The sequence below is a fragment of the Gymnodraco acuticeps genome, unplaced genomic scaffold, assembly GCF_902827175.1.
Source record: "Gymnodraco acuticeps unplaced genomic scaffold, fGymAcu1.1, whole genome shotgun sequence".
NCBI lineage: Eukaryota > Metazoa > Chordata > Actinopteri > Perciformes > Bathydraconidae > Gymnodraco > Gymnodraco acuticeps.
This window is the reverse complement of record NW_022990459.1, coordinates 1,663,816-1,690,937: the sequence shown is the minus strand read 5'-3', so window position 1 is coordinate 1,690,937 and position 27,122 is coordinate 1,663,816. Positions and strand designations below refer to the sequence as shown.

The 27,122-nt window shown below is 41.0% G+C and overlaps 1 protein-coding gene across 3 annotated transcripts in view; it reads right to left on the bottom strand.

Moving 5' to 3' along the window:
• The window catches only part of LOC117552442 (ankyrin repeat and BTB/POZ domain-containing protein BTBD11-A), a 178,104-nt gene extending 152,373 nt beyond the window's left edge, over positions 1-25,731 (bottom strand). Inside the window, exon 1 of one of the 3 annotated variants that reach the window (XM_034225853.1) lies at positions 24,405-25,731. In XM_034225853.1, the coding sequence (XP_034081744.1) occupies positions 24,405-25,269 (865 nt within the window). In that variant the 5' untranslated portion in view covers positions 25,270-25,731. The remainder of the gene's footprint in view (positions 1-24,404) is intronic. The other 2 variants (XM_034225851.1, XM_034225852.1) reach the window with 2 other exon arrangements.
• Positions 25,732-27,122: the final 1,391 nt, after the last annotated feature.

Below are 27,122 nucleotides of genomic sequence, written 5' to 3'. Positions count from 1 at the left end.
CCAACTGTTCAATAGCTGTTGAGACGTTTCACAAAAATGTCAACTCCATAAGAATTTCATGGCAATCCATCCAATAGTTGTTAAGATATTATTGTCTTGACCACAGTGCTGATCCGCCCAACAGACGGACATTGCCATCCCTAGAAATGCCTTAACTTAACCCTAAAGTTAACCACATTGGGAATCCAGAATCCAGTGTTCCCCCTACAAAGAATGGGACAGTAAAACTAACTTTGTAAACAATATAATAAAAGTCTGTGCAGAATAAGTTTGATTTATGAACATCTCCAGCCTAATGTATCCTTAGATATTGAAGAATAATCCCGGTTGTTCCCATCACAATATCTACAAAAACACCTGAGTTATGGTTTTAATATCCATATCAGGAGCAAACATAGTTGGATTGAAGTATTCCTTACTGCCTGTAGGCCTGTCTCATAAATCTGTTGCATAATAAAGTTCAACCACAGGGAGGGAACGTCGCCAATAATGCTAAGTAACAAGTTTTATTCTGACAATCTTAATGGCAATGTCACTCCTGATAGGCACCACTGACCAGCTTGCCAAGGCCGCCAACATCAGCCCCTCCCTTGATGGTCAGCTCATTCCTCTTTCCTCCGTTGTCACCAACCTCGGTGTAAGGTTTGACCCCACTCTGTCTTTCCAAGCCCACATCAAACATATCACCAAGACCTCCTTCTTTCACCTGAAAAACATTTCCCGACTGAAGCCCTCACTCTCAACTGATGACATCAAAAAACTGGTTCATGCACTCGTCTTCTCAAGACTAGACTATTGCAATGCACTCCTCTCCGGTCTCCCAGCCAAATCCATCAACCGCTTGCAACTTGTCCAGAACAGCACAGCCAGAGTTCTCACCGGTACAAAAAGGTCCGCACACATAACCCCCATACTTGCAAAACTACACTGGCTCCCGGTCCACTACAGGATCCAGTTTAAGGTTCTGCTCCTCACGTACAAAGCCCTGAATGGACAAAGCCCAAAATACCTCTGTGACCTCATCCATACCCAGACATCTACCCGCTCTCTCCGCTCCAGCCACGCTCTTCTTCTTCACATCCCCCGCACACGTCTCCGAACAATGGGAGACCGAGCCTTCTGCTCATTCGCCCCACGCCTCTGGAACTCCCTCCCAGATCAGCTGAGATATGCCCCTTCCACCGAGGTCTTCAAAACCGGCCTTAAGACCCTCTTCTTTCGGCAGGCCTTCCAATAAACTTTGAGCATGGTACACCTGGAGTACTGCCATTTTTATCGCTATCTCCGACTTTTATTTTTGTACTTTATTTTATTTTTTATTTTTTTGATTTCTTATTATTATTACAATTATTTGTTTAATCTCTCAAAGTGTATTAGTATCCTTTGTTGTGAAGCACTTCGAGATTTGTCTTGGCAGATGAGAAGCGCTATATAAATTAAATGTATTATTATTATTATTATTATCACTGACGTAATTACAAGTGTCTGAAGGGTTCAGTGATATTCAGAAACTTCTCAATAAGGAAACCTTCATCTGTCTGTTCACACCCTGCTCCACTCGCACCATACACATGACTGTGCCTGTGACTAACATGTGGTCACAGTGGATGTCAATCATGAGACACTGTGTCACAGTCATCATGGGTGCTGGTATTGTGTACAGTATGTTTGACAGTAAATAAAGTCATAATGAAACCACACTGAAGTGGTGTGACCATGCATCTTTAAAATCAGGTGACACAACCTTCTGCAGCTGCATCAGGTGCTACTGAGAGAGATAACATAAGCTAGATCTTCTTCCAGATTAAGATCCTATTGCATCTTAAAAGTTGTGCCTTTAAATTGTCAAGGGAATTGGCTTTGTGATATCTTAAATTGCAAAAAAGACACTAAATGATTCAACTTGAAGTGACGTAAAACAGAGCAAGCTGCCAATCCCTCTGACGACAAAACCAGCAAATGTTTGACCTTTTTTGCCTGACACACTTCAAAACAAAATGGCATAATTAATTACTATTTTTTCGGATCAAAAGCAGTGTCTATGCTTCTGATGAGTCCTCAGGGGGAAAGCCTTTGCTATTTTGTGTAAAAACTCTTTTGTGATTTTGAAAGTGTGACAGCAATGTGTGTTCAGTTGAACAGATTTCTCCACATAAAAAGAGAAAACCCCAGGAGAAAGTTTGTTCTTCATAAGGAAGGTGATCAGAGCTGATTCCTGAGCGGCAGCCTGAGGGTCTTTGTCATTTTCTCCAAGACACCAAGCTGTCATCAAAGAACTGACACAGACGGACCCGACTGTTGTGTCTCCTCGCGTCTCTGCGTCTTGGCCATGTGTCGCACTGGAACACACCGCAAAGACTTCAGCCGACGGCCAAGTTGCACGTACTAACTGCGCATGCGTGAGTGGCAATAACTCTCCTTACCAGCAGGGGGCGGTAGTGTGTATTCGTCATTCAAAAGAAGCAACCGGAAGACAGACGGCGTGATACACCGAGAGAAGAAGAACAGACTGCGTGATATAAACAAACAACAAATAGCGTGTGCGTTCCATTTTCACTCTACAACGAGAAGCTCATGGGGCTTTCCCGAACCTGTGTCCAGAGCTGGAGTTAAATGAATAGTTTGTTTGGGTCCCTCACTTCCGTTTCGCTTCTCATGCACTGATTCGCTAAGCTGAACAGCCAATCAGAGTGATTTCTTTGACCGACAGCCTTTGGCCGATTGCCTACCGATTCGACATGTAGAATCGGTAGGTTTTCGGCCAAAAAGGTGTCGGCGACAGGACGCTCATCGTCGGCCTGACATCCATCGACGGCCAAAATCAGCTTGGTGTGTGGCTTTCGGCTGCCTGTCTGAATACTTCTGTCAATGTGAATGGTGTCAGCACCACAATGTCTGACAGAGCAGTATCTGCATGAATTAAAGGCTCACGTACAGGTGAACACACACAATAACAGCCAAGAAGAGCGGCTGGCACATGAGCAAGTCTGACAATGGAAACAGAAATCGGTCTATGAATACATCTGCTTCTGTGGATTCTTCATCACATAGAGGATGACCACAATAAAAGTTGCAGCATATTTATTCCTGAGCCTTGAATTATAAGCAGGGAGGCTACAGGCTGCATAATTTTCCTCCATCTATCACACAGTAAACTCTCCTCTGCGTATCATTTACTCTGTCAGATCACATTATTTGTCTCCTGTGTCACCTTTCTGACAGCTCGCTATAAACATGGGAATTATTTAGGGCAGGTCATCTCGCTGTCTGCGGAGTGATGAGACTCTAAACGACGAAGAGCAAAGTATTTATCTTTTCTGCAGGAAGTGTGGAAAGTGCAGAAGGTTTTTATGGCTCTTATAATTGTTTGTATATCTTTTAGTGTTATTTTTCTTGATTTTCCAGTTCAATTGTTTTTTCATAATTTATCATTGTTGATTTTTTATATAACTTTTTTTTCATAAATGTTTTTTAATGCTATAATTATGATTTCCTAATTCCTGATTTGTATTTTTTATTGTTTCTTACTTTATTTGATAAATGTTTTCTCCCTTTGAGGTATAGGTCCTCACTTGGGTATTTATTTGTAATACATTTCATTTTAGTTAAATGTTATTCTTTATATGATTTATAATATTAATCTTTATCTCATTTTTATTTCATATTGATAGGTTGCATTCACTATTTCAATATTTGTTTTTACATTTTTAAGTATTCAGTTTTCCAATGTTCTGTGTATGTTTGATTGTATTATATGCTTTTTAATTGTATTTTTAAATGTTTGTTCATATAAAGTCTTTGAAATAAATAACATAGGACATTCTATTATGACCACATACTACAACATATCAGTCAAGGGGGTGTTCAGAAAGAAATGAAGGTCAGACATTTATCCATCGCCCAGCAGGGCCATATATCTCCTCTTTGTAACATTGGCAATAAATTCAATGAACATCTTGCTTCACGACAACTTATAGCAGAGCTCTGCCTCGCTCGGTATGGCTAGGCCTCGTTAGGACTGGCTCACTTTATGGCGCATTACCATTACAGTTTAGGAACTGGGGCAGTATCTATAGTAACGCAGTGTAGGCGGAGCATATAATATATGTATATAATATATATACATATATATACACATACATGCATTCAACAGAAGAAAAAAAATGTCAGTCAGGTGATGAAAGGTGCTTTTGTTATACATGGGTGCAGCGACAGCAACAGGATAATAACAATGCAGCATTGTTCACTGACACTCATAACGTGTGTGTGTGTGTGTGTGTGTGTGTGTGTGTGTGTGTGTGTGTGTGTGTGTGTGTGTGTGTGTGTGTGTGTGTGTGTGTGTGTGTGTGTGTGTGTGTGTGTGTGTGTGTGTGTGTGTGTGTGTGTGTGTCGAAAGTAAGGACTATCACCAGCGTCAGAGTTCCCATTAGAATATTTTTTCGCCGGTCAACATGTCCGTTAAAGTTTAAATCTTCCGGACAAAATGAGAAAAGTGCCGGTCAAAGGTCTTCTTTGTTATTTATTGTGCTTTAAAACAAATTGATATGATTCAATATTAAACAAACTAATTATAGTAGATTAACTACATTATTCAAAAGTGAACAGTAATTTGTGGATCAGTAATGAGTGACCCGACAGTAAAACTAAACATATCTATAACTAGTTACGGTAGTTTGAGAGGTCATTAAAATAGCTACGTGTGATTTTCTAACCTGAAGTGTGTGTTTTGTCCACTCACCGCTGCATGTGATCATGCAGAGCTGCGTGTTGACTCGTCAGCAGCAGCTGATCTCTCTCTCCCGTCAGATTAGATTTCACTCGTGTTTCTGTCCATATCGATCAGATCTAGCTAGTTCTAGCTAATGATAGGACTACCTGCTTATTAAAAGACACCTAAACAATAAGCGTCGCTATGCAACCGGGTGAGGCCGCAAAGTATAGCGCAGCATTATGCATTTGTTTACATGCCCACCGGAACCCCGAGGCAGGACATCTCTTTCTCCATATTAAGTGTTAGACATTAGAATTGACTATTCTTGTCTGTATACTCTTTTGTCTGTCACATAAATGGCGCAAGTTGCGCAACTGATGTGGTATTGCGCTAAACGGAAATTATTTTGAACGGACACTTTGACCGGAGAGATTTAGATTTTGCCAGTCTTCAGCATATTTTACCGGTCGTAGTCCGGTAATTACCGGCTAACGGGAACTCTGTGCCAGATACTCGAATACTATTATTGACGCCAGGGGGGCGTCTTGCCGTCATTTGACAAAAAATAAAATAATTTGAGAGAAGATTGAGATTTTTTTATAGCTTGAAATGACGAAAAGGAAAAAGGACAAAGACATCCCTCTGTTGGAGGGGCAAAGGAGTCTGGTGGGATTATTTGCGCCGCCAGCAAAACGTGTTCCTGTGACGGAAAGTGTACTGCCGGCTAGCCTTGACGGCAGGGCTCGAGCTTAAGCCCCACCCGTCAAATTGACGGGTGGGGCTGGTCACAATGATTTAGGATTAGGTAGGCAGTAGGGGTGTAACGGTTCACAGAAGTCACGGTTCGGTTCATACCTCGGTTTGGGGGTCACGGTTCGGTACGGGTTCGGTACAACAAGGAAAAGCAAAAAAAAGTCCCAAATGCATAATTATTTTTGCTGTTATTTTTTTTTAACAGTAGTGCAAGTTTTGGTATGAAAATAAGGAACTCTAACATTTGGAATCATTAACTGTATTACACAGTTAAAAACAAACCACAAACAGTAACACACACACACTCAGATGGCCATATTATTTATATTGGCTGATGTCAAACAAAAAGGTTAAAAAGCTGTACAACTAAAAAGAATGTCTTGAAAATATTAAAATAAATAATAAGAAAGTGTTTGAATCACAATCAATAAAAGGCAATACAGAACTGTATAGCATCTCCTGATGTCAAAATATAAAATAAATACAATGATAAATATAAAACAAAATAAAATCTGTACCTTTAGGAGCAATGTCTAACATGTGTAATTAACTTGTGAGTGTGTGAGGCCATTATGCCTAAATAAAGGTACTCAAGTCCGAACCGTGACGTCCGAACCGTGACGTCCGAACCGTGACGAATACGGATACCGTTACACCCCTAGTAGGCAGGAGTTGTGACACAACGCTTCTACCTCTCCTCTCTGTTTAAACATGTCTGTCACGTAGGCCAGAGGATGACGCCAAGCAGGTTCAACCAGCCAGGTGTCACAGGGGAGTTAAATAAATACAAGTCAGAAACCTCAGACAGTAATTATGAGTTATTATTCAATATTGTGTTAGAGCTACAGGTGTACACATGTAGCAACACTATGTAAACAGAGGAACCAAGCTTGGCAACAAACTGAAGTGGTAATGATCAGTGGGAAAATATTTGATTCACACACACACACACACACACAGACACACACACACACACAGTGCTCGGTTTCACTTTCAACTTCGCTAAATGTCCTCTATTGCGCTCCTTGGAGCTGATTTTCAGGACTCAGCGGGGGTGCAGTTGCACTTTTTGTTTGCATTTTGTTTCCGAGAACCCAGCTGTGTATTGACTTCCTAATCCCCTTTTTCTCCTTCATGAGTTGTGCTTTCTTTACAAACAATCCATTTGGTCCTGATCAATAACTTCAACACAAACAACAAAATGATCTATTCATAACCTGCCCTACACACACTGACATTAGTGTTTGATAATGTTCCTGTAAAATCTGCCTGAGGACGGCTAACACACTCCGGTGTAATTTTTGGCACCATTTCATAGTAGTAACCACATAAGAAGCACATGTTTTCTAACGGGTAACTTCACAAAACATGAACTGCAAGATTCCTTTGAATGATTTAGCTTTTATAGCTGGTACATGATGTCATTTATCTCGCAATACAATACAAATAAAGCTTCCCTCATTAAAAAAGAAAACAGCTTGGATATGACAAGACATCAGGCTGAGATGGCATCAAAGTCTAATTAAATATCCTGCCTTTGCATAAAAACAGGCAAGAGATTGAGGCGCTGGTGGGAGCAGCAACCATAGAGTGATGGCACAAAGATGAGCCGCTTTCTTCTAGTGGCTTTCTTTTCAACGTCTATCTTGAATCAGTTATGAAATGCTTCATGTCGGTGGGAGGATGTGTTCCTGCCTCCACAATAGCAGTGAACACAATTGCTACATCTTCACATGAGTCAAGTTGCGAGCCACTCAAAGTGTCAGAAATACAGTATTGGGACCGTGTCACCGTTGCTCAATGAGCATGTCATTGAGAAACATGTTATGTAGCGATGGGCTTTAAAACGACAACATAAAAAAAAGGCTTTATTTTTCTATTGTGGGCTTTGCGAGTTGGCGTTTGCACTTGTCATGTTAAGATTAAGTGGTGTTGACATCCAAAGCAGAACGGTGGAGGGAGGATGTGCTCAAGTAAAATGTCTTGTAGAAGTAGGTCTTATGCACAAAGGGTATTTCCCTAGACTGCATCTCCAGAATGGTAAAAATCCCCATCATGTGTCTTCTTCATGTCACTGTGGCACCAGATGGTTCTCCCCAGAGCATGGAGCCTAATTTCCCATCACCACCTGGGAACAGCTAGAAACTGATTCCTCGCTCACCCCGCATTAATTTAATGTTGTAGTGACATGAGGAAGTAGCTGCCTGTCCATGTCGGGTTTCACACAACTCTCAGACTCTGTGGTTCTGTTTAATCGTTGTCGACTTTACTGACCAGTGCAGCATTTGGTCCCTGTAATCGCTATACTGCTCAATTCTATGTTAGAGAATGAAAACGTTTGAAAAAAGTATTGCATTAGGGATGCACCAGATGTTTATTTCATTACCAATTATTAATTTGAACTAGAGATGTCCCGATCCGATCACGTGATTTTCAAAAGATCGGAAGAAAAAAATAATTGGGATATTTTTATTTTTTTTTTGAATAAAATATTTTTATTATTTTTATTTAATGTTACAAAACAAAAATGACCATGTTCACATTTTAAAGTCATCCTGAGGCCTTAGTTTTGGTTTAAAATTACACAACATCATGTATGTGTTGCTTCTTTTGGGCTTGTTTTCATAGACCTTGAGACCCAGCTTATTTCTCTCAAATCTGGCAACAGAGTGGGCGCAGTGTCTAATAGTAGCAGTAAGCTAACGAGAGGCTACGTTCAGCTGGTGACTCGGGAATCGGGACAGAGAAAATGTCAGGAGTTTGGAAGTATTAAAAAATTGAAAGTGAAGGCAGTGTTACAGCCAGATGCAATGTTTGCAAGGCGGATACTTTTAAAAGGAAAGAGAAACTGCCCCAGAACAGTGAAAAGGCCAAAAAAATAACAGCCAAGATAGCTGAATTCATCGCGTTGGATGACCAGCCGTTATCTGTTACCTTTTTTTTCTCTTAATGCATTGCATATAGATCGGATCGGGAAAAATCGGTATCGGCAGATTGTCAAAATCAAATGATCGGAATCGGATCGGGAGCAAAACAAGGTGATCGGGACATCCCTAATTTGAACTATTCAATTTGAGCTGAGAGATCTGTATGAATTTAATATCACAGGTAATAATTGCTTCCATATAAAATAATGAAATTGAACAGTGTTGTTATGCATTACATTTTTAAAACAAAGCTGAAAAAACTCATTCTTACTTTAGCATTAAAACTGTTTTGGAGTTTTTTTTATTTAAACAGTATAATTGGACAGAATGGTAAATCACTATAATCATGTTGTCTAAATTCAATCACAAAGAAAGTGGAAATATTTGGCTCAGGTCTATAAAAATGTAAAAGTATAATGGAAATGGATGGAAATTGTTCGCATACATAAAACAATATATGTATAACAATATGTATATAGTAAGGTAACAAAAGCTCAAAGCTTTGCTTCATAACACATTCAAATTGCATCTCACGGTCAATCTCCCCCCACCTAGTATCAACACTGCTTTCCAGGGAGTTTGGTGTGTATATATTCATAAGAAACACCATCAAATTAAAACATATCAAACAGTCAACACAGTCTGTTAAACAAGTGTACTGGTGTCTAGATTTCCTGGTTGTGTACTACTGATTTCAGATCGGCCCCATTATAATACTGCAGGGTGATCTTGAACGCATCATTTCAGTTTGCATGGATGTTTGCATTGATCACAGTGTTTCCCCTACCATTGTCTTGGAGGGGCGCTGCGCGCCGCCAACGGAGCCCCGCGCCCCCCCTGAAATTCAAGGTGTTTTAAAAAAAAAGAAGAAATTATCATTTTTCTTTTTTTATATACAGTGGGGCAAAAAAGTATTTAGTCAGCCACCAATTGTGCAATTTCTCCCCTTCTCTTGCGTTTCGGGTCAAAAGTGACCGAATTACTTTTATTTTAATCATAAATATTGTGTTTTTCATCCAATTGCCTCAATACCTTATGTTATCCTCCACACTAGGCCTCTGAACATATACACTTGATGATCACCACTTGCATTGAATTTTGAGTGATTTATTCAACAGTGAAACACCCTTGACGTTTTTGGTCAGATTTGACCGCCATAGAAAATGAATAGGTATGAGTGTATTATGTTCATCCTGCAGATCACACACACACACACACACACACACACACACACACACACACACACACACACACACACACACACACACACACACACACACACACACACACACACACACACACACACACACACACACACACACCCCTTTCTCGCACTGTATGATACAATGTATCATACCTTCTCACAGGTGCAAGCTCTGTGCACCTCGAGAAACACAAACCTCTCACTTTCTCCCGCTAAATGCGCCTCCCTTACTGGCTCTCAAGCAGTTATATTTGTGCCTTGCTCACATTTGACTCATTGACACAATGAGCAGGCGACCAATTAAGCTATTTTCTCGGGACACATTTTTGAACCAGATGAAGAGGAGATAGAGGAAGATGTCTCAGAAATGGAAGACAACAGCAATCCAAACTATGAGCCTACAACAGACCAGGGAGAGGCCCCTGAGGGAGAGGCCCCTGAGGGAGAGGAGCCTGAGGGGACATTCCACAATTTTGCATTGCCAACCATGTGCGTGAACACACGTGAGCACACGTGAGCACACACACACACATGTTCTGTTATGGTATATTTATTCATCACAGTGAATGCTGAACTTGATGGGCCCACCGGTGGGTCCGGACCATGACATGAAACACTGGCTTGCTTGTTTCAAATCAATACATCCCATACATCATTGGAACGGGAAGATTCTCAGCTACAACACTAAGTAAATCATTTCCATCTCCAGTAAAAACAGCCTACATGGCAAGCATTTTTATAATATACTGTAATGTAAAATAAGCACTATCTTTGAACTTACTACCAAAAATAATATGAAATTCACCCCTGGTGTCATTCTGTCTGTCATCCCTTGATTCTACTTGCTTTGACACACTGGTCAATTTTGACCAAAAATAGCATGGGAAGGGGGTATGACCTAATGCAAGAGAAGGGTTAAAAAGATGAGAGAGGCCTGTAATTTTCTTCCTAGGTACACTTCAACTATGAGAGACAGAATGGGGGGAAAGAATCCAGGAAATCACATTGTAGGATTTTTAATAAGTATTTGGTCACCTACAAACAAACAAGATTTCTGGCACTCACAGACCTGTAACTTCTTCTTTAAGAGCCTCCTCTGTCCTCCATTTGTTAACTGTATTAATGGCACCTCTTTGAACTCATTATCAGTATAAAAGACACCTGTCCACAACCTCAAACAGTCACACTCCAAACTCCACTATGGCCAAGACCAAAGAGCTGTCAAAGGACACCAGAAACAAAATTGTAGACCTGCACCAGGCTGGGAAGACTGAATCTGCAATAGGTAAGCAGCTTGGTGTGAAGAAATCAACTGTGGGAGCAATTATTAGAAAATGGAAGACATACAAGACCACTGATAATCTCCCTCGATCTGGGGCTCCACGCAAGATCTCACCCTGTGGGGTCAAAATGATCACAAGAACGGTGAGCAAAAATCCCAGAACCACACGGGGGGACCTAGTCAATGACCTGCAGAGAGCTGGGACCAAAGTAACAAAGGCTACCATCAGTAACACACTACGCCGCCAGGGACTCAAATACTGCAGTGCCAGACGTGCTTTGGGGCTGTTTTTCTGCAAAGGGACCAGGACGACTGATCCGTGTAAAGGAAAGAATGAATGGGGCCATGTATCGTGAGATTTTGAGTGACAACCTCCTTCCATCAGCAAGGGCATTGAAGATGAAACGTGGCTGGGTCTTTCAGCATGACAATGATCCCAAACACACCGCTCGGGCAACGAAGGAGTGGCTTCGTAAGAAGCATTTCAAGGTCCTGGAGTGGCCTAGCCAGTCTCCAGATCTCAACCCCATAGAAAATCTTTGGAGGGAGTTGAAAGTCCGTGTTGCCCAGCGACAGCCCCAAAACATCACTGCTCTAGAGGAGATCTGCATGGAGGAATGGGCCAAAATACCAGCAACAGTGTGTGAAAACCTTGTGAAGACTTACAGAAAACATTTGACCTCTGTCATTGCCAACAAAGGGTATATAACAAAGTATTGAGATGAACTTTTGTTATTGACCAAATACTTATTTTCTACCATCATTTGCAAATAAATTATTTAAAAATCAGACAATGTGATTTTCTGGATTTTTTTTCTCATTTTGTCTCTCATAGTTGAGGTATACCTAGGATGAAAATTACAGGCCTCTCTCATCTTTTTAAGTCGGGGGAACTTGCACAATTGGTGGCTGACTAAATACTTTTTTGCCCCACTGTATATATTTTTTTAATTATTTGGAACCAAATTACAACTAATCTATATCTACTGTCACTTTTCACATTGAACATGTGCTCTGTTATTAAATAAACTAAACGCTTTCATTTTAAGTTGTGAGTTTAGTGTTTTTTACCCTAAGAAACACTGATGCATCAATAACAATAATCCACAGCTCCTCTCTCTGCTCCAGAGGATTTCAAAAAAAAAAAAAATATCCCAATGCCACCCAGGCCCCCCCCCCCCCCCTCAGGCAGCACCCCCCCAAAGCAGTAAACCTAGGGAAAACACTGGATCAGATATCAAAATTGTCATTTAAGTTGCTGTTGTAATCAAATATCTGCTTTTCCAAGACTTACTGCTTACAAATAGATTTAAGACAGTTCAAAAGGTACTTAATTTAAAGTTAAACATTTCATTACAACTTCTCATCTCTTCAAACAGCTAGAATCACTGCTTACATTCTGTAAGTTTGAAGAGAAGACTTCCTTAGAAGTTCATTTTACAAGTCTTACACAAGATTGACACAATTGTATATAGCTAAGATCACTAAATGATGTGTTCTTATAAACCGTTGTAAGGGAATTCACCACCACTCGACCCTAGCTGAAGGCCTTCAAACGTGAGGCTTTTTATTATTTTATGAAATCACCCAAAATGTAAAAATGCTAATATTCATCTCTTAATCTCTTTTGATCCTTTAAATCCAACTTATTCCAGCTCCTCAACACTTTAAATTAGGCTGAATTGAAGTAAACAAAAATAGGTTATTGCCGATTGGTCGGATTGATTTTATGTCAGAAGTCAATTGGAAGTCTAAATACCGAAATGCATTAAAAGTGAAAAAACATTTTGTTGATTATAGCAAAGCCTTTAATCACTGCTGCTAGAACACAAGGAACAGACTAGAGGAAGCCAAGTAATCGTGTTATAGTTTGTAGTAATCTGTGCTTATCGAAGCTGCTCTGAGACAAAAATGATAACCCGCAGAGAAGCATCCATACAAGGCGTTAACACAAGCTACGAACAAGCCGAGATCAACTGAAGACGCTCTGAGCCACCTTAAACACAAACATAAAATACTTTGAAGGGTGGTTGAAGGAGAGAGACACAAAATACTTCCTGTTTCGGTAGGACTTAACAGGAAACAAGAGAAGAAGAAATGTCAGCTTGAGGAATTAAAGGCCAAAGATTGGGGGGAGAAAACTAGAAGAGATGGATGGTAAGGAGATATGTTTTCTCTTATATTTAGAAGAAAAATTGCTGAAATATCTGGATAGTTGACAGAAAAAAGGACCCAATAAACAGTGAATTGTTGCAACAACTAAAATGTTGGGTACACCATACATTACTTAGGAAATGGGCTTTTCACAGTTTGCTGCTTTGTCATCATTAGTGCTGGGGGGAAACGATTATTTTGAAAACGATTAATCGGGCGATTATTTGATCGATTAGTCGACTAATCTAACGATTATTTTTCTGTTGTTCAATTCATAAAAAACGTAATGTAAAAAAAACGTAATGTAAAAAAATAAATTTTCACGATACTGTGTCTCAGGGGATCTTAATATTTAAGAACCTATTAATGTGTTATACCAGATTAACGGAAATAATCTCAGCTAACTGCCGATACAAACCATGTTTACCAAAACAAAACACAAGTCTCATAAGAAGCATCTAAATGACCCCTGAGCGAAAAATGCTAACGGACATTGGCACAGAACTCAAGATAAAAGTACCCTTATTACTTATCGTAGCTGCACATACAATATATCCGATTAAAACTGAGACTCCACAGATTATGTAGGTATATAGTATCATCACTGAGTGATCCGGACTCGCGACAGGGGAAGCAAATACAGTCATCACAACACGTACCTTCACAGAGCTTCTAGGGAGATCGTCTCACCACCGTAGCTGTCAATCTGATCAAAAGACGTGTTCAATGGCATTAAAATGAGAAAAAACGCGGCTGAATCGGTTAATCCATAGGTTTTTAACGTCTATGTATAAAAAAATGATTGAATTTATAATCCATAATTCCATTTTATGTAAAAATCGGAGAGCAAATGCTAGCTGCTAATGGTAGCCACCACAGCTAGCTGCTGCTTCTGCTAGGCTATGCAGCAGTCTCAGTGAGATATAAATATATAAATATCTTTGCGTTTTGGACTAACTTTAAAATATTCCCATGCTTTTGAAGACCTAGGGCGAGATGTTTTCGTTTGGGGGCTTCGTGCGCAATCCTGTGAGGAGGAGGTGGTAGCCGTTTCAGTCTCCATTGTGTTTGAAGTGCGATTGCGAACTGCTTGTTGCTTTGGGTGACCCACGTGTGTGTAGCGACGCGTCGACGCGGAAATATGTCGTCGACGATATTTTGAAGTCGACATCGTCGACGCGTCGCTACAGCACTAGTCATCATAAGCATAAGCAATATGCCGGCCTTCCTTCTGGGTATAATACTAGACAAACAGGAAACTGACGGGTGGATTCCATCATTTGCAACTGCTATGTGCAAACGTCCGACTAACAGAGGATATTGTGATAATGATATTGCAGCACAAACACATCAATAGAGTTTTGCAGATAAGTGAAAATTGCCTTTTTTACATCTGATTGCCATTATCAAGTAATTGGTAAGTATATAATGTATGTCACTAAGCAGGCAGAACACAAAGGAGATGCAGGAAAGAGTTTTAAAACCGGGAAATTAGTCAACGTTTTTTAACTATGTTTCTTAAAAAGGGCGGTACTTAACAAATGTCAAAATGAAACTCATAGAATGTAATCATGCCGTTCATTAGCCTCCTTAAGTTTAGTGGTAGTGACATGAAGTCATGTGACCGTCATGGAGTCTGTTTAAAGCCTAACGTGAGCTTTTTACTGATTGGGATTGCATTTATGCTCCAAGTAGCCACATTTCCAACCTAGATTTTATTTCCTCACAAGAGAAATTTAGACACAGGAACTGTCAAATGTCCGTTCACCTTCAAGGGAAATGTGAGATAATAAGTCAGTGGAGAGATAAGCATCTGTCCCTTTCACTCATTTCAACGCATAGTGATAGCAGAGAACTCAGTCAACGCATGGGAATAAAGGGAAGAGTAAGAAACATATAGATTATTTGAGATTTGAATGTATTTTTCCACACAAACCTTTTAAACTCCAGGTATTTTTGATAATAAGTGTGTTGATAATAAGCACTAGGGAGTTCAGATTGATGCCTGCTGACTTTAAAAACAACTCACATGATCTGGAACAATGTAAGTCATCTGCCCCACTGCATAATTCAAAATCACAAGGGCTGAATGTTCATGAGTTACAAAAACAAACATGAATGTATTGTTGAATTGATCTGAATGCAGCTTAAATTGCTTTATTGTTCTCTGACAATTAATGTAATGAACCATTACACTCAAGTGGGCAATCAGTCAGAAGTCAGATTTGATTTTTCTTCTAACCAAATCTTTTGATTAATGCCCACTTTAAGCTTTTGTTCGGCTGATTTATTCTTGACCCACAATAGAAATTCCCTCTTGGACACCATGACAACAAAGTAACCACATGAGCAACACAAAGAGTTAGAAGTGCCACCGCCTGACTGAACACTTCAGAAAGCAATCTAGAAAAGTCCCACAAAGCCAAAAAACAATCACTTACACAATAAATGAGTGTCACAGGATGTGATATTTTTTTAGACCAGCATCCACATTCCCTGTCCAAGAATGACATCCCTAAATAAAACATTTCACAACCGTTCAATAGCTTGACTCATATAATAACGTCTGAGTTTCAAAACCGGTCAATAGATTTCGTCACAGCTGTGTTTCAAATATATTAGTTGCTGATTGTAAAGGATTCCAGTGAATGCTCAAGTCCAGCAGTTATATATTTGTACAATAAATATCATAACCAGGATTGTTTTCAAAAGAGTCACGAAAGCCTAAACATTGTTTGTGCTAAAGGTGTGATCAGAATGCAGCGTGATAGGTTTCAGAGAACAACCACAGGCCTGAGTGTACGGTGTGATAACGGAAATCTGAGACACCTAGCAAGGAGGGAAACAACAGTAAAGCTAAAAGACATACTGTGGTTTTCATTGCACATGCAAACTGCCTAATGTAAACCTCACAGGTCTGCAAACTGCGTGAGACAGCAGCTAAAATAAAGTCTCACTTTTGATTTTGAATCACATCACTAGTGCAGTATGGTGTTAAACCTTTGCGGTAAATGCATTTGGCATAACTCAAGTAGGTGCAAAATTGTTCAATATGCATGTAGTTTCTCGGCTGCAATAAATATGATTATTTCTTGAAATGACATCCATTTATACGAGTCCTGATTCCAAGCAGAAAGTATGCATTTGTCATTTGGTTTAACTGAACCATTAAAGCAAATAAAGAAAACAAATCTTTCTAAAGTTTGTTATTACTTCAATTCATTTAGTTGTAAATCACTTGCCAAAAAAAAGGCCTCTGTGATCTGAAGTCAAAACTGAAACCTAACTTTCTGCATGGACATGCTGCAACACTAACCTGCAAAAGTCCTTTCTTAGAAGAAATAGCATCACAACTGATGTTGCTTCATGAAAGAATAAAAGTTGAATTACGTGTGGGTGCTGCAGACAGATAATATCAAATACCACAGTATGTTCTGACAGCCGCTGTCACAAGTTTGTCGACATCAAAGAAGCCAAGCGATCCTCCAGACTTTCAGGATGTGTTATCTAATCCCACCGTGGCATCACTTGGATGTAAGTGTTAACTTGGGACTGTACAATTAGTTCATCTTCACATTGCAGACTTGTTTCCATTGATTTTCTCCTGAGTGTAAGAGGATGAACTCCATCCAACACAGCCAATTCCAATACCGATCTGCCACCTGTTGTAGCAACGTCACACCCAAACCACAGGGTCAAAGGTCAACAAATGGAGCTGATTGCACACATCAGTGCCAGCATGTCTCTCAACATAGCCATGATTAGAGAGTTGAATAATAAACAGAGAGAAAAGGATGGAGCAGAGGACACAAACACTCAAACACACAAAACAGCAGCATGTGTGCACCTAATGCACTGCTGTCTCTTCCCCCATTAGATGAGTTCATACCACTGCGCTCAGATAATAGGAGGACTATGGCCAACAGAGGGTGGGATACAAAATGATGGGATACATACAACACAGTCTTACAGCCTTATCTATTAGAGCAAAAAACATTTAGCTCAGTAACAAGTTATTTGGTAGAACAGCAGCTTTATGGACTTTATATTCGAGATGAAAACATGGCTAAATGCTACCCAATCCCGTACCCAGCACGCATAAACACAAACATTTAATGACAAACAGACGTCTTAATGTTGTCACATCTTGTGGCATACTTTACTTACAATTTTTTGTTTTGTCTTTTTTACTACTGTCTTAATTTTCTTTGCAGGGATGTTGCTATTTGAAATGACATCCTTCAAAAATGTCCTTGTGTATTAGAATATTACAGCTAGCAATATTATGTTTCAATCATCTTATAGTCTCAGTGGAGCAAATACAACATGAAGTCAGTTTGAGGGAATTACCTAGCTCTGTCTTTTGTGATGCTAAACCAACACATGAGAAGCAAAAAACGGTACCTAATGTATGCAAATTAATAAGCACATTGCAGCAAAACCGACACAAAATGCCAGCAGTTAGCATTGTTAGTTTGCTGCTGTTTACTCACCATTTAAACTGCCAGCTGAAGGCAGCAGGTATCCTTGATGAACCGTGGATGCTAACGTTAGCCGCTAATGTGTTAGCTCGCCAGGTACAGTACACTTTTTCGGCGCTACAATTAATTAATTAATGTAGTTGCCTCAACACCTTGTCTTCGAACTGACTCTGCGTTTCTTCACATACAAACTGTTTCCTTGATGTCCATGTTCATGCTAGTGTGCAAGCCAGTTGACTGAATTTAGGTAGACTAAGTCATTGTCATTGTAAGTCATCATTGTCCAACTTTATTAATAATGACTCGAGTGGACAAACGAACAATCATTAGAGGGCATTTTTAGATAGTTGAAAATACTTTTTTGTGTTTTTGTTAATAACATCTGTGCATGTTTATAATCGTCTAAAATGTCCATTAGTATTTCACGAATAATTTGAATGAATTATACTTTTTTCATGAATTAATTTGCACATTAAGGTTTATTTGTCACATTTTCCTTCTAATATGTTCATAATTTCACAGACAGTAATTGATAACAATTGGAATTTCAGTCACATAGTTTGTCAAAGGCAGATGAACAGCACATTTAAATTAGTTTGAATTAAATTAATTAATTAAATTAGTTCGAGCCCCTCCAATAAATTACCAGGCTGAAAGATCTGATGATAGCAGTTTATCATGGACATACCAGCTTCACACTATGTTGTGTTTTAATGTTATATGCTTTGTGGTTTTAAATAGTGTAATGTAGCTTCTTGTTATTGTTTCATTTCAATGAGTTTTAAGTTGTCACATTTGTTTAAATAAATTACGTGTTCTTGTGCTGCTTGTATTAATTTGGAAGCCAGTTTAAGGCTTTAGACATTTGTATGTGTAAAATGCTCTAGTTGTACAAATTTAGTTTAAAGTCCTGTATACGTAGGTCGTGATATAATTCATAATGACACTTGACCTTTTTGGATTAGATACACAGCCAGATGTGGTGTATCAGCCAACATTGCAAAAGCTGACTTGCATTCACAAGCATGCTGTCTTGTGTTGCATGCTGTTTTTATGATTAACCATGCAGGCATCTATTGTTGAGGGTGTCGAAATGAGTGACGTATCAAGATTCTTTGTGGCACTATTCAATAATGATATTCACGGTCTGTTTTCCTGAAAGACATTTCATCTGGACCTCACAGGCGGATCTGATCAAACATACGAACATGGACCTGCACAAGAAAGGGTATTAAAAATGACTGAAAGGAATTACCATCTTTGTTCTCTGCAGCTCCCTTGTTTTTCCCGCTGCTAATTCCTAATCTTAATGACTAGCAGATAAGCACAGGCGTTGATTAAAGAGAGCTGGATAATTATATCTCTGAGGGACTTGCGCCAACCACCTCCACCAGCTGACACTCCAGCCTGGTTTCTCCTCACGCTCTCTACTCCCTCACAATATTGAGCATTCACTGCTCTCACACTATTCTCATTATCTCATCCTGACCCAGTGCTTTCACCTACTTTCTGAAAATGGAAGTAGATCCACGCTCCAATGACATGGAAGTAATGAAACCACAACATCCCAGCCCAGTGGCGTAACAAGGTTGTGATTGGCCCCGGTGCAAATATTGTTTTGGGGCCCCCCCCCCCCCCCATCGCCCCAAACATAAGCGCACCCTGATGCGCTCACACACACACGGACATACAAAACCACTCAGAAGCGCCACATGTATAGGCAATCAACACCAGCCTGCCCTGGCCTCAGACCACCACAGCCTGACAACGGCACAGCGAACTAAGAAGAGGATTACACCTGTTTCCTTGATGTTTGTCTCTGGGGAATGGGCCGGTAGGCCTACATAGACCGATTGCTATATAGCTATATACCGATAGCTTTTGATCTTGGCGTCGGAGGTCTCAATAGCGACATAGAGTCCCCTATCGGGTGGGGCCCTTGGGGGAACTGTTGGACCACCACCTGGCACAGCCAAATCCAGCCTCTCCTCCTGGCTGGCTGGAGAAGAAGGTTGCACAGCCACGGCCACGGATACAAGCTGTATACGTGGCCGTGGCTGTGCAACCTTATGGACTTATGGAGCTAGATAGCAATGATGTTGGTGAGCTATCGTTAGCCTCCGGCTCCGGCTGCCGCTGCACGTCAACATTGCTAACGTTAGCGCTCGATTTCGAGGACGATGTATGACGGTCTAATTTTGTCAGTTTAGCTGTTACATCTCCTTGTTCTCTCTTGTCCTTTCTCTTTTGAGCGCTGCTCTTGTGCTTTGGTTTGCTGTACATTATAGATGCAAGCTATTACATTTTTTATAATGCTACAGTACAGTACAGGTTGATTAAACGGTTCGCTCGTCACGCAAGGTATCACATGACATGAAAGGGAGCAGGGTCATTGGACAGACAAATTACAAATTAATTTAGGTTGCTTGATTACTTTGAAGACTGCGTGAACCGGTCAATGCCATTGGGGCCCCCACATTTTTTTTTTTTTAAAGAATATTAAAAAAAATAAAAAACTTTTTTTCTTTTTGTTTTGAATGGGCCCCTTGCCGGCTCGGGGCCCCGGTGCGTTGCACCGGCTGCACCGTCAATAGTTACGCCACTGTCCCAGCCCCACTTGCCCGGAGCAGAGTTATAGGTGTTGGTGGAGTCCCGACCAGTGGAATCACAGCGAAGCATATCAAGTGGAACTCAATATTTCCAAGCAAATGTAGTATTGGTGGCAGCTCATGAAATAAATCTAAGCCCCGAAAACAACCTCACATAACTTCGTAAACACTGATCATGGCTGGAAGTGCAGCGGGGTGGGTGCTGCAGTCTTTGGTCTTATGAAATTACCATGACATAACAATCCATCACAACTAGCTCGCCTGCCCGGGCACTCGCATCTCCAACAGAATGACGGCAATCTGTCAGCTCATCTGCCAGTCCACCCCAAAGGAGGGGAAGGACAGGAGGAAAATAATAACAGAATGGACAACAAACGGCTTTGCCAGGATCGTGCGGATATGAGTTGAGCTTATTAAAAACCACAGTGGAAAATAAATATGCAAACATGCAGGCCGCCCTCCAGCAGGAAACACAATAAAAGATGGTGTGAAAGACAGAGTGGAGGGAGAAGGAGGGAGAGCAGAAACCCCACTGCTTATTTAATAGACTGACTAGCAGGCTACGCAATTCCATTATGTTGTGTCATCTGTCCTGCGGAGCTTGGGTAAGCTCTATGGGGAAGGTCACAGCAAATGATAATCAGAAACAATCAAGTCATTCGGGATCCCACATTTAAACGCTGCCCCCGTAGGTTTGGAAGATGATGACCAGGCTGTTGTCTCTGTCGTCACTTATCATCGGTGGGTTAACATGACTGGGAAGAAAGAGTCAGAATCCCTGCAGAGAAATATAAGTCAGGAGGCAACAATTTGACACAAAATATTTTGACCGATATCTCACAACTAGACAAACTGCTTTGTACCATGCATGCGTATTGTTGCTTTTGTCAGTGTAGCATTACATCATATCAGCTTTTAAATACAGAATGAAGTCAGGATGTGGCAGTACAGTAAACAAACATTATCAAACTGCTGCTTTTCTTGAGAGTTGACCTACGTCATTGCTAGGAAATAGGACAGTGGCATGTCCAGAGGAGTTAATTTGTGATGAATCAAGATGTCACTAGTTTGCGGTTAAACACAAAAAACTAGTTGCAACACTGGCATTTTGTGCCTTAAATCTCAAAAGCATTTGGATACATAAATCAGACCAAAAGATATGTTATATACAAATATAGTATGAGGGCGCTGATCTTGTGTATACAACATGTACATTCTCGCGAGAACACGATAGCGCCGTAGATGTAAACAACAACGTGGCGTCGGAGCTCAGTAAAAACAAAGTCGTCTCTGCCGCCTGACGGTCTTTTTGACACGATGTTCATATTTTTTGAGTAATTATACACTATTTGACAGACAGAAATATTGTTTTCTGGTGTCACTTTAAGATCTTACAGGGAAAATTGGCATTTTGGTATGAGGGCGCACGCTGAAATTAAGAGGCCACAGCGCCCCTGTTAGATTTGTATTAACTCATCGAAAACTCAGCCATCACACAAATCAAAGCACGACTTGAATCTGCACACAAATGTTATAAAAGTAACATAATGCGGTTAAGACAGCAGCAGCAAAGGAAACATAGGAAGTGAAGAAAATCCTACATTTAGCTCTTCTAATCAGTCAGCAAATAGGCTGTAACGAACCTACGGTATGTGGGAGAGCAGAGAGACGTGTGGAAGTTCATTATGTGCTGCACTGCTGTTGTTAACCAAGGGAAATTAAGGCAAGTAGTGTGACTATGCTCTCTGTTACTAAACATACAGTAATCTCATGGTCTCAGTCAGCTTTGTTTGAAAAGGCTGGAAACAGAGAATATCAGAACCAACAGACATTTGAGTGAATACTCAGACCCAATTTTTCATTTTCAAAGATGACATTTCAATGGGTTATTCTTCTCTAAGTTTGGTCATGAACCCAACAGTGACAAATCCAGCTTATTAAAATGTTGGATATCAAATGGAAAGTCACCATAAAAAAACAATGCTTTGCCTTCCTAGCTGTCACAGAATGACATCATGCAGTTTTGTTTGAGTGTGAATTGTAGCCTCCTCTGCACCATCACACCGGGTGGGAGTGGGGGGGTGCACGCTGGGCTCTGCATCCTGTCTGCAGACAGAGGAGTCCCCATTTCTCTGCTGCAATTTCAAGACAAAGCAACAGTCGTGAGCAGCATCTGCACCGAGGCCAAATATCAGAGTCACGGGATTTCTTAAAGAGGATGGATGAGGGGATTTTGAGAAGAAATGTCTGACATCCAATTTAGAAGTAAAACTGTGATCAGCATTCTGTCTATCACCAAGATTCATTTTTTGAGATCAATGGATTTATTAAGAAAATAACTAGCAGGTTAATTGATAATGAAAGGTATATTTCTTTAGTGCTGAAACTAATGATTTCCATTATTGATTAATCTAGGGCTGTGCAAGAAATGCAATATTATAATCCATCCTTTTTCCATGGAATTGTAGCATGATTAAATCAATCATCCTAATGCATAAAAATGTTTTTAAAAAATGAAAAACAAATAGACGTACTCGGAAAATCTGATCAAACTCAAGTGTAATCTACAAATTCACAAGAAACCTTGCTTTACATGTTGCTTTATTGCGTTGACTTCATTAGTTTGACCTTTTTTTGTAACAGACACAATATCAAAGGTTTTCAGTTGGTTATGATGTAATACAGCAAATATTAAAATAAGAGCTTGAACCGTCCTAATGTTTGCCATTTCTGCTTGAGGCATTGACTCACTGCTTGACTCCTATTGCCATGTTGGTGCATTAGGCTGGGGATTATTGGTCTATGAGTTCTGCATGACAGAAATGGAAGACTCTGGATTATATAAAATAACTTGTTGTGTGAGCAAAAGCCGCATCCATTGACATTGAATCTCAAATCACGTAATATCCCTGGGGAACCTGGTGCTGTTTCAGATACATTTTTCTTCTGACTGCCACTGTAACAATCTTTTCTGCTGCTGTTAGAGATGCACAGCTCATCCAGAAGACTTATTCCACATGTACAAAATCCCCTGAGGATCTTTGTTTACCACCTCTATTATGTTGCTGAAAGTAAAAAAACAATGGTGCTTCAACAATTAGCAAAAGAGCTGCAATATGATTCTTTGGTCAATATTGCTTGGCTCTCACTGGAAGAATAACATTTCAAGTCCCTTCTGCTTTATAGTTCCAGCCAACTCGTTGAGGGCTTTGGATAAGAGGGCCAGCCCACACTGACAGCTTACACCTTCTGGAGTGAGACAGTATAGCATGCATAACCAACGAGGCCAGCAAACAATATAAACACAAAGCCTGTTTCTACTAAATCCCGATGCACATATCAGCTACACACGCAAGGCAAAACAATCATTAACATTGCCGTCTTAAATGAAAGTCTGAGAGCACAACAGCTTCAAAGTAAATAGAAGTTTGAGCCTGTTTGATCTTTTTTAACCATAAATACCTATTCTTGCCCCAGGGCTTTGATAACCAAGATAGGCAGCTCCTGTTTCAGAGGTGGGCCTGGAGGTCTAAACTGGGGGTAATAAATATTCAAGAGACTGTCAAGTTCTTTTGTTTGGATGTGAATTACACGTGCTAGATAAGCAGTAGTTATTCCCTATAGCATAATTACACTGTTTGCAGTCATATACTTTCCAACTGAGCAGATTATCATGTGCATGCACTGTGAAGAATATTCTCACAATCACATACTCTTAAAAATCAATCAAAAATGCTATTTGAAACCATACTCTCCTCAAAAGATATGAATACCACTTAGCATAGAGGTTTATGAGTGTGTTCTTGTGATAGAAAATACAGTTTTCTCCTGTCAAGACTCATCACTTCCAGCTGAGTCACCATTTTTTTGGTTTAACGATGCAGCAACTTGTTTATAGATGTTTCTTGTCAAAACACATAGACATTCATCAGAATAAAATGGAACTGGGAAAAGTGAATATGGTTTGGCTTACATGATGGAGGATTTTACAAGTGTAGTGATGTAGATAGGCTTGGAGCACAAAAGTGACAAAATATTGTCCAATCACATTCCAGCAGATCATCACTCAGTTAGTTGTCGCCATTTGTGCAGTCACTTGTTCCGAGATATGTCTAGTAGGAATTCCCTCTGAATAAGGTGTGAGTTGTTTCAGGGGTAAAGTTAAGTTAGATTATGGTGTATATTGCCACATTGGCCGGTACTGGGCAGAGGTGACACAAGAGGACCAAATCACATTCAATCAAATGTTTAAACAAATAACCCCTGGTTGGCCCTGAGCTTACCACTTGAGTTCTTCCCACAGATGAGGTGCTGATATGGCTGCAGCAGCCCCCAGATCTCAGAGTCGTTGTTGATGGCTTGCTCCAGAGACTCCAGCGTAAACTTGGGCACGCCGTTGTCCCTCTCCACGAGCGCGCTGCGCAGCACGCGGCTGAACACCTCTCTGAACAGACTCTCCATGCAGGCGGTGAGGTATATGGCAGCGTGTTCGTGGATTCTGAGCGCCACCCGGCTATCCACCATCCACCTGAAGAACTTGCCCACCGAGAACACCATCCCGCAGCGCGCCGACTTCCCGCGGCTGAACTTGTCCCCGGTGCTCATGTTGTAGAGGGACAGGGCACTGAGGGCCGCCGTGATGCAGTTCACTGAGATGGTCCATGAGAGGACCACCTTGATGGCGCTCTGGATCTCGTGCTTGGTGCATTTGGCGTAGCGCAGGCTGAGCCGCTGCGCCTCCCGAGCCACCCTCACCAGAGCGCTGCTGATGAGAGCGGAGAGCCGCGCCAGCACCTCGGGTGGAGGGTCGCCCACCATCAGCTCCTCGTCTTTCCTCAGTGCGCCCTCCACCTCGCCAAGGCTCCATGGCACGTCCTCCAGCTCGGGCAGCTTGGCGCACTGACCCGAGCACTCCAGTATGTCCGTGTCCTCCGCCAGGACGGTGTTGACTGTCTCCAAACTGTTCTGTCTGCTGTGCATGGACTCTGTCAGATGCCAGCCGTTACCCCCATGCACGATGGACTGATGCGTGTCGGAGCAGCACAGCGACACGCTGGACGACCTGACCGAGTCCGCGGCTCCACCATAACCAGAATCAAGCGTTAAATCCTCCAGCGTCCTCACGACTGTCTTACCATTGCCTGCCATAACTGCACCGCATACTGTTGGGTATGCTTGGTCTCCCAGTTAAATGCCACAAAGTCGTTTTCTTGCTGTTTCCCAGCCGCTGCGTGGTTGTATTCCCCAGATTCAAAGAGTGAAACGTCAGAATAGAGCCTCTGCTTTCCTCCTACTCTAAGTGGCTGCGTGTCTTCGATATCCTCCAGTCCACAACTTCACACGCGTAACCTGAGAGCGCACACTGTCTGCAACAAGCTCAGGACTCTGGAAGGGAGGAGGAGCCTGCAGCCCCGCGGGCAGAAACAAGCCAATCCGCACCTCCATCAGCTTTGACTGACATCTACCTGCTGTATACCTTTGAGCAGAGGCTACCTGGTGCTGCTGAGGCTGAACTGCAGAATCAGAAATGCAGTTGCTTTGCCAACCAATCTGATATTTGTTGCCGTGTATCTGCAGTGAAGTGATGGAGGCAGTGTCAGGATGAGAGGAGGTTTCCCACTGAGAAGACACATGGGGGAAATGTGGATGCTCTCTTGATATTCCGAGGGAAATGGGCAGCGATGACAAGTAACAGCAGGAGAGAGGAAAAAACATGTCCAACCTTTTTCATTTAATATTACCACAGGAAAAAATGTCACATTGTGAAAGAGCATAAATGGATTGGAAGGGACACAAACATAAATGGTGCATGTTTTGATAAAATAACTTATTTTTTAGAGGTCAAAGGTCATTTGCATTACTCTCCTTCAGCTAGATCCTGATTCTTATCATAGCAGCAATGTTGGGTATTAGTGTGTATTGGTTGGGTGTGTATTAGTTTGCAAAACCTGCTGAATATGCAGTTTATTTCCTCAATTAAAGTAGAAATAGATTAAATGAAAAACAAACATGTGCCTATCATTTTAAATGATACGTTGAAGTCTTTATCTTTTTCCATTATGCTCAGCTAAAAATACAAATAATGTCCTTTTGAAATCAAATATGTTTTTACATTCTGGATTTCGTTCAAAAGAGTTATTCGTCCAACTATCTGAGATGCAGGTTGCTCTTGTGTCTTGAGAAAAGAACATAGCAGAATATGATCAATACATTGTGAGGCTGAGCAAGAGCAGTGTGCAGGATGCTCAATCTCAAAACTCTTGACATTGCTGTGGAAAGTGTCGTTTTTCCTGAATCACACAAAGATAAAACACACACCTCTGTCCTGCAGTGAAAAGCTTTGTTGGCATGCTGTCCACAACTAGTGATGAAGTAAGAAGTGAAAGGGACTGCAGCATATTCTTGAGGAACACCATAACCTTTAATGCTAGATCATAAATATTTTACTGTCCAGAGCACATGTCCAACATCTACTGATACAGTCCTGCGTCAAGGTTTAGCATCACTTTATCATGATGTTGGATTCTGAAGACATGCTGAGGGGAACAGTTGGTGGAACGATGATTCATGCGTTCTGCCGGGGCTTCTCCTTGTACGTCTGAGCTGGACCAACCATCTGTCCACACTGCCTGCCATGCCATTGGCCCTTTCAGATCTTCTTTGCATGACATGGCAGTACCAGGGCAGTACCCATGCCAGCACTGAAAAAAAGCAACTCATTACATTGGAGTTTTCAGAAATGATGCAACGCCCACTCTGGTGATTGACAGAGAGAAGTGTAAAAACAAATCGTGCTAGTGGGTTGGCTTGCAAATTATAATAACGCATTTCCACACTGCATAATGTGTTTTAGAGCAGATACTTTATTAATACTGGACATGGAAATACTTTGGGCCTCTGAATTTTAGTGGATACAACTTTTTCCAGATAAGAACAGAAGATTTGTATTGTGTGAATATGACTTTATTTACCTGTCAAGATAAGGGAGATTGGGATAGGTA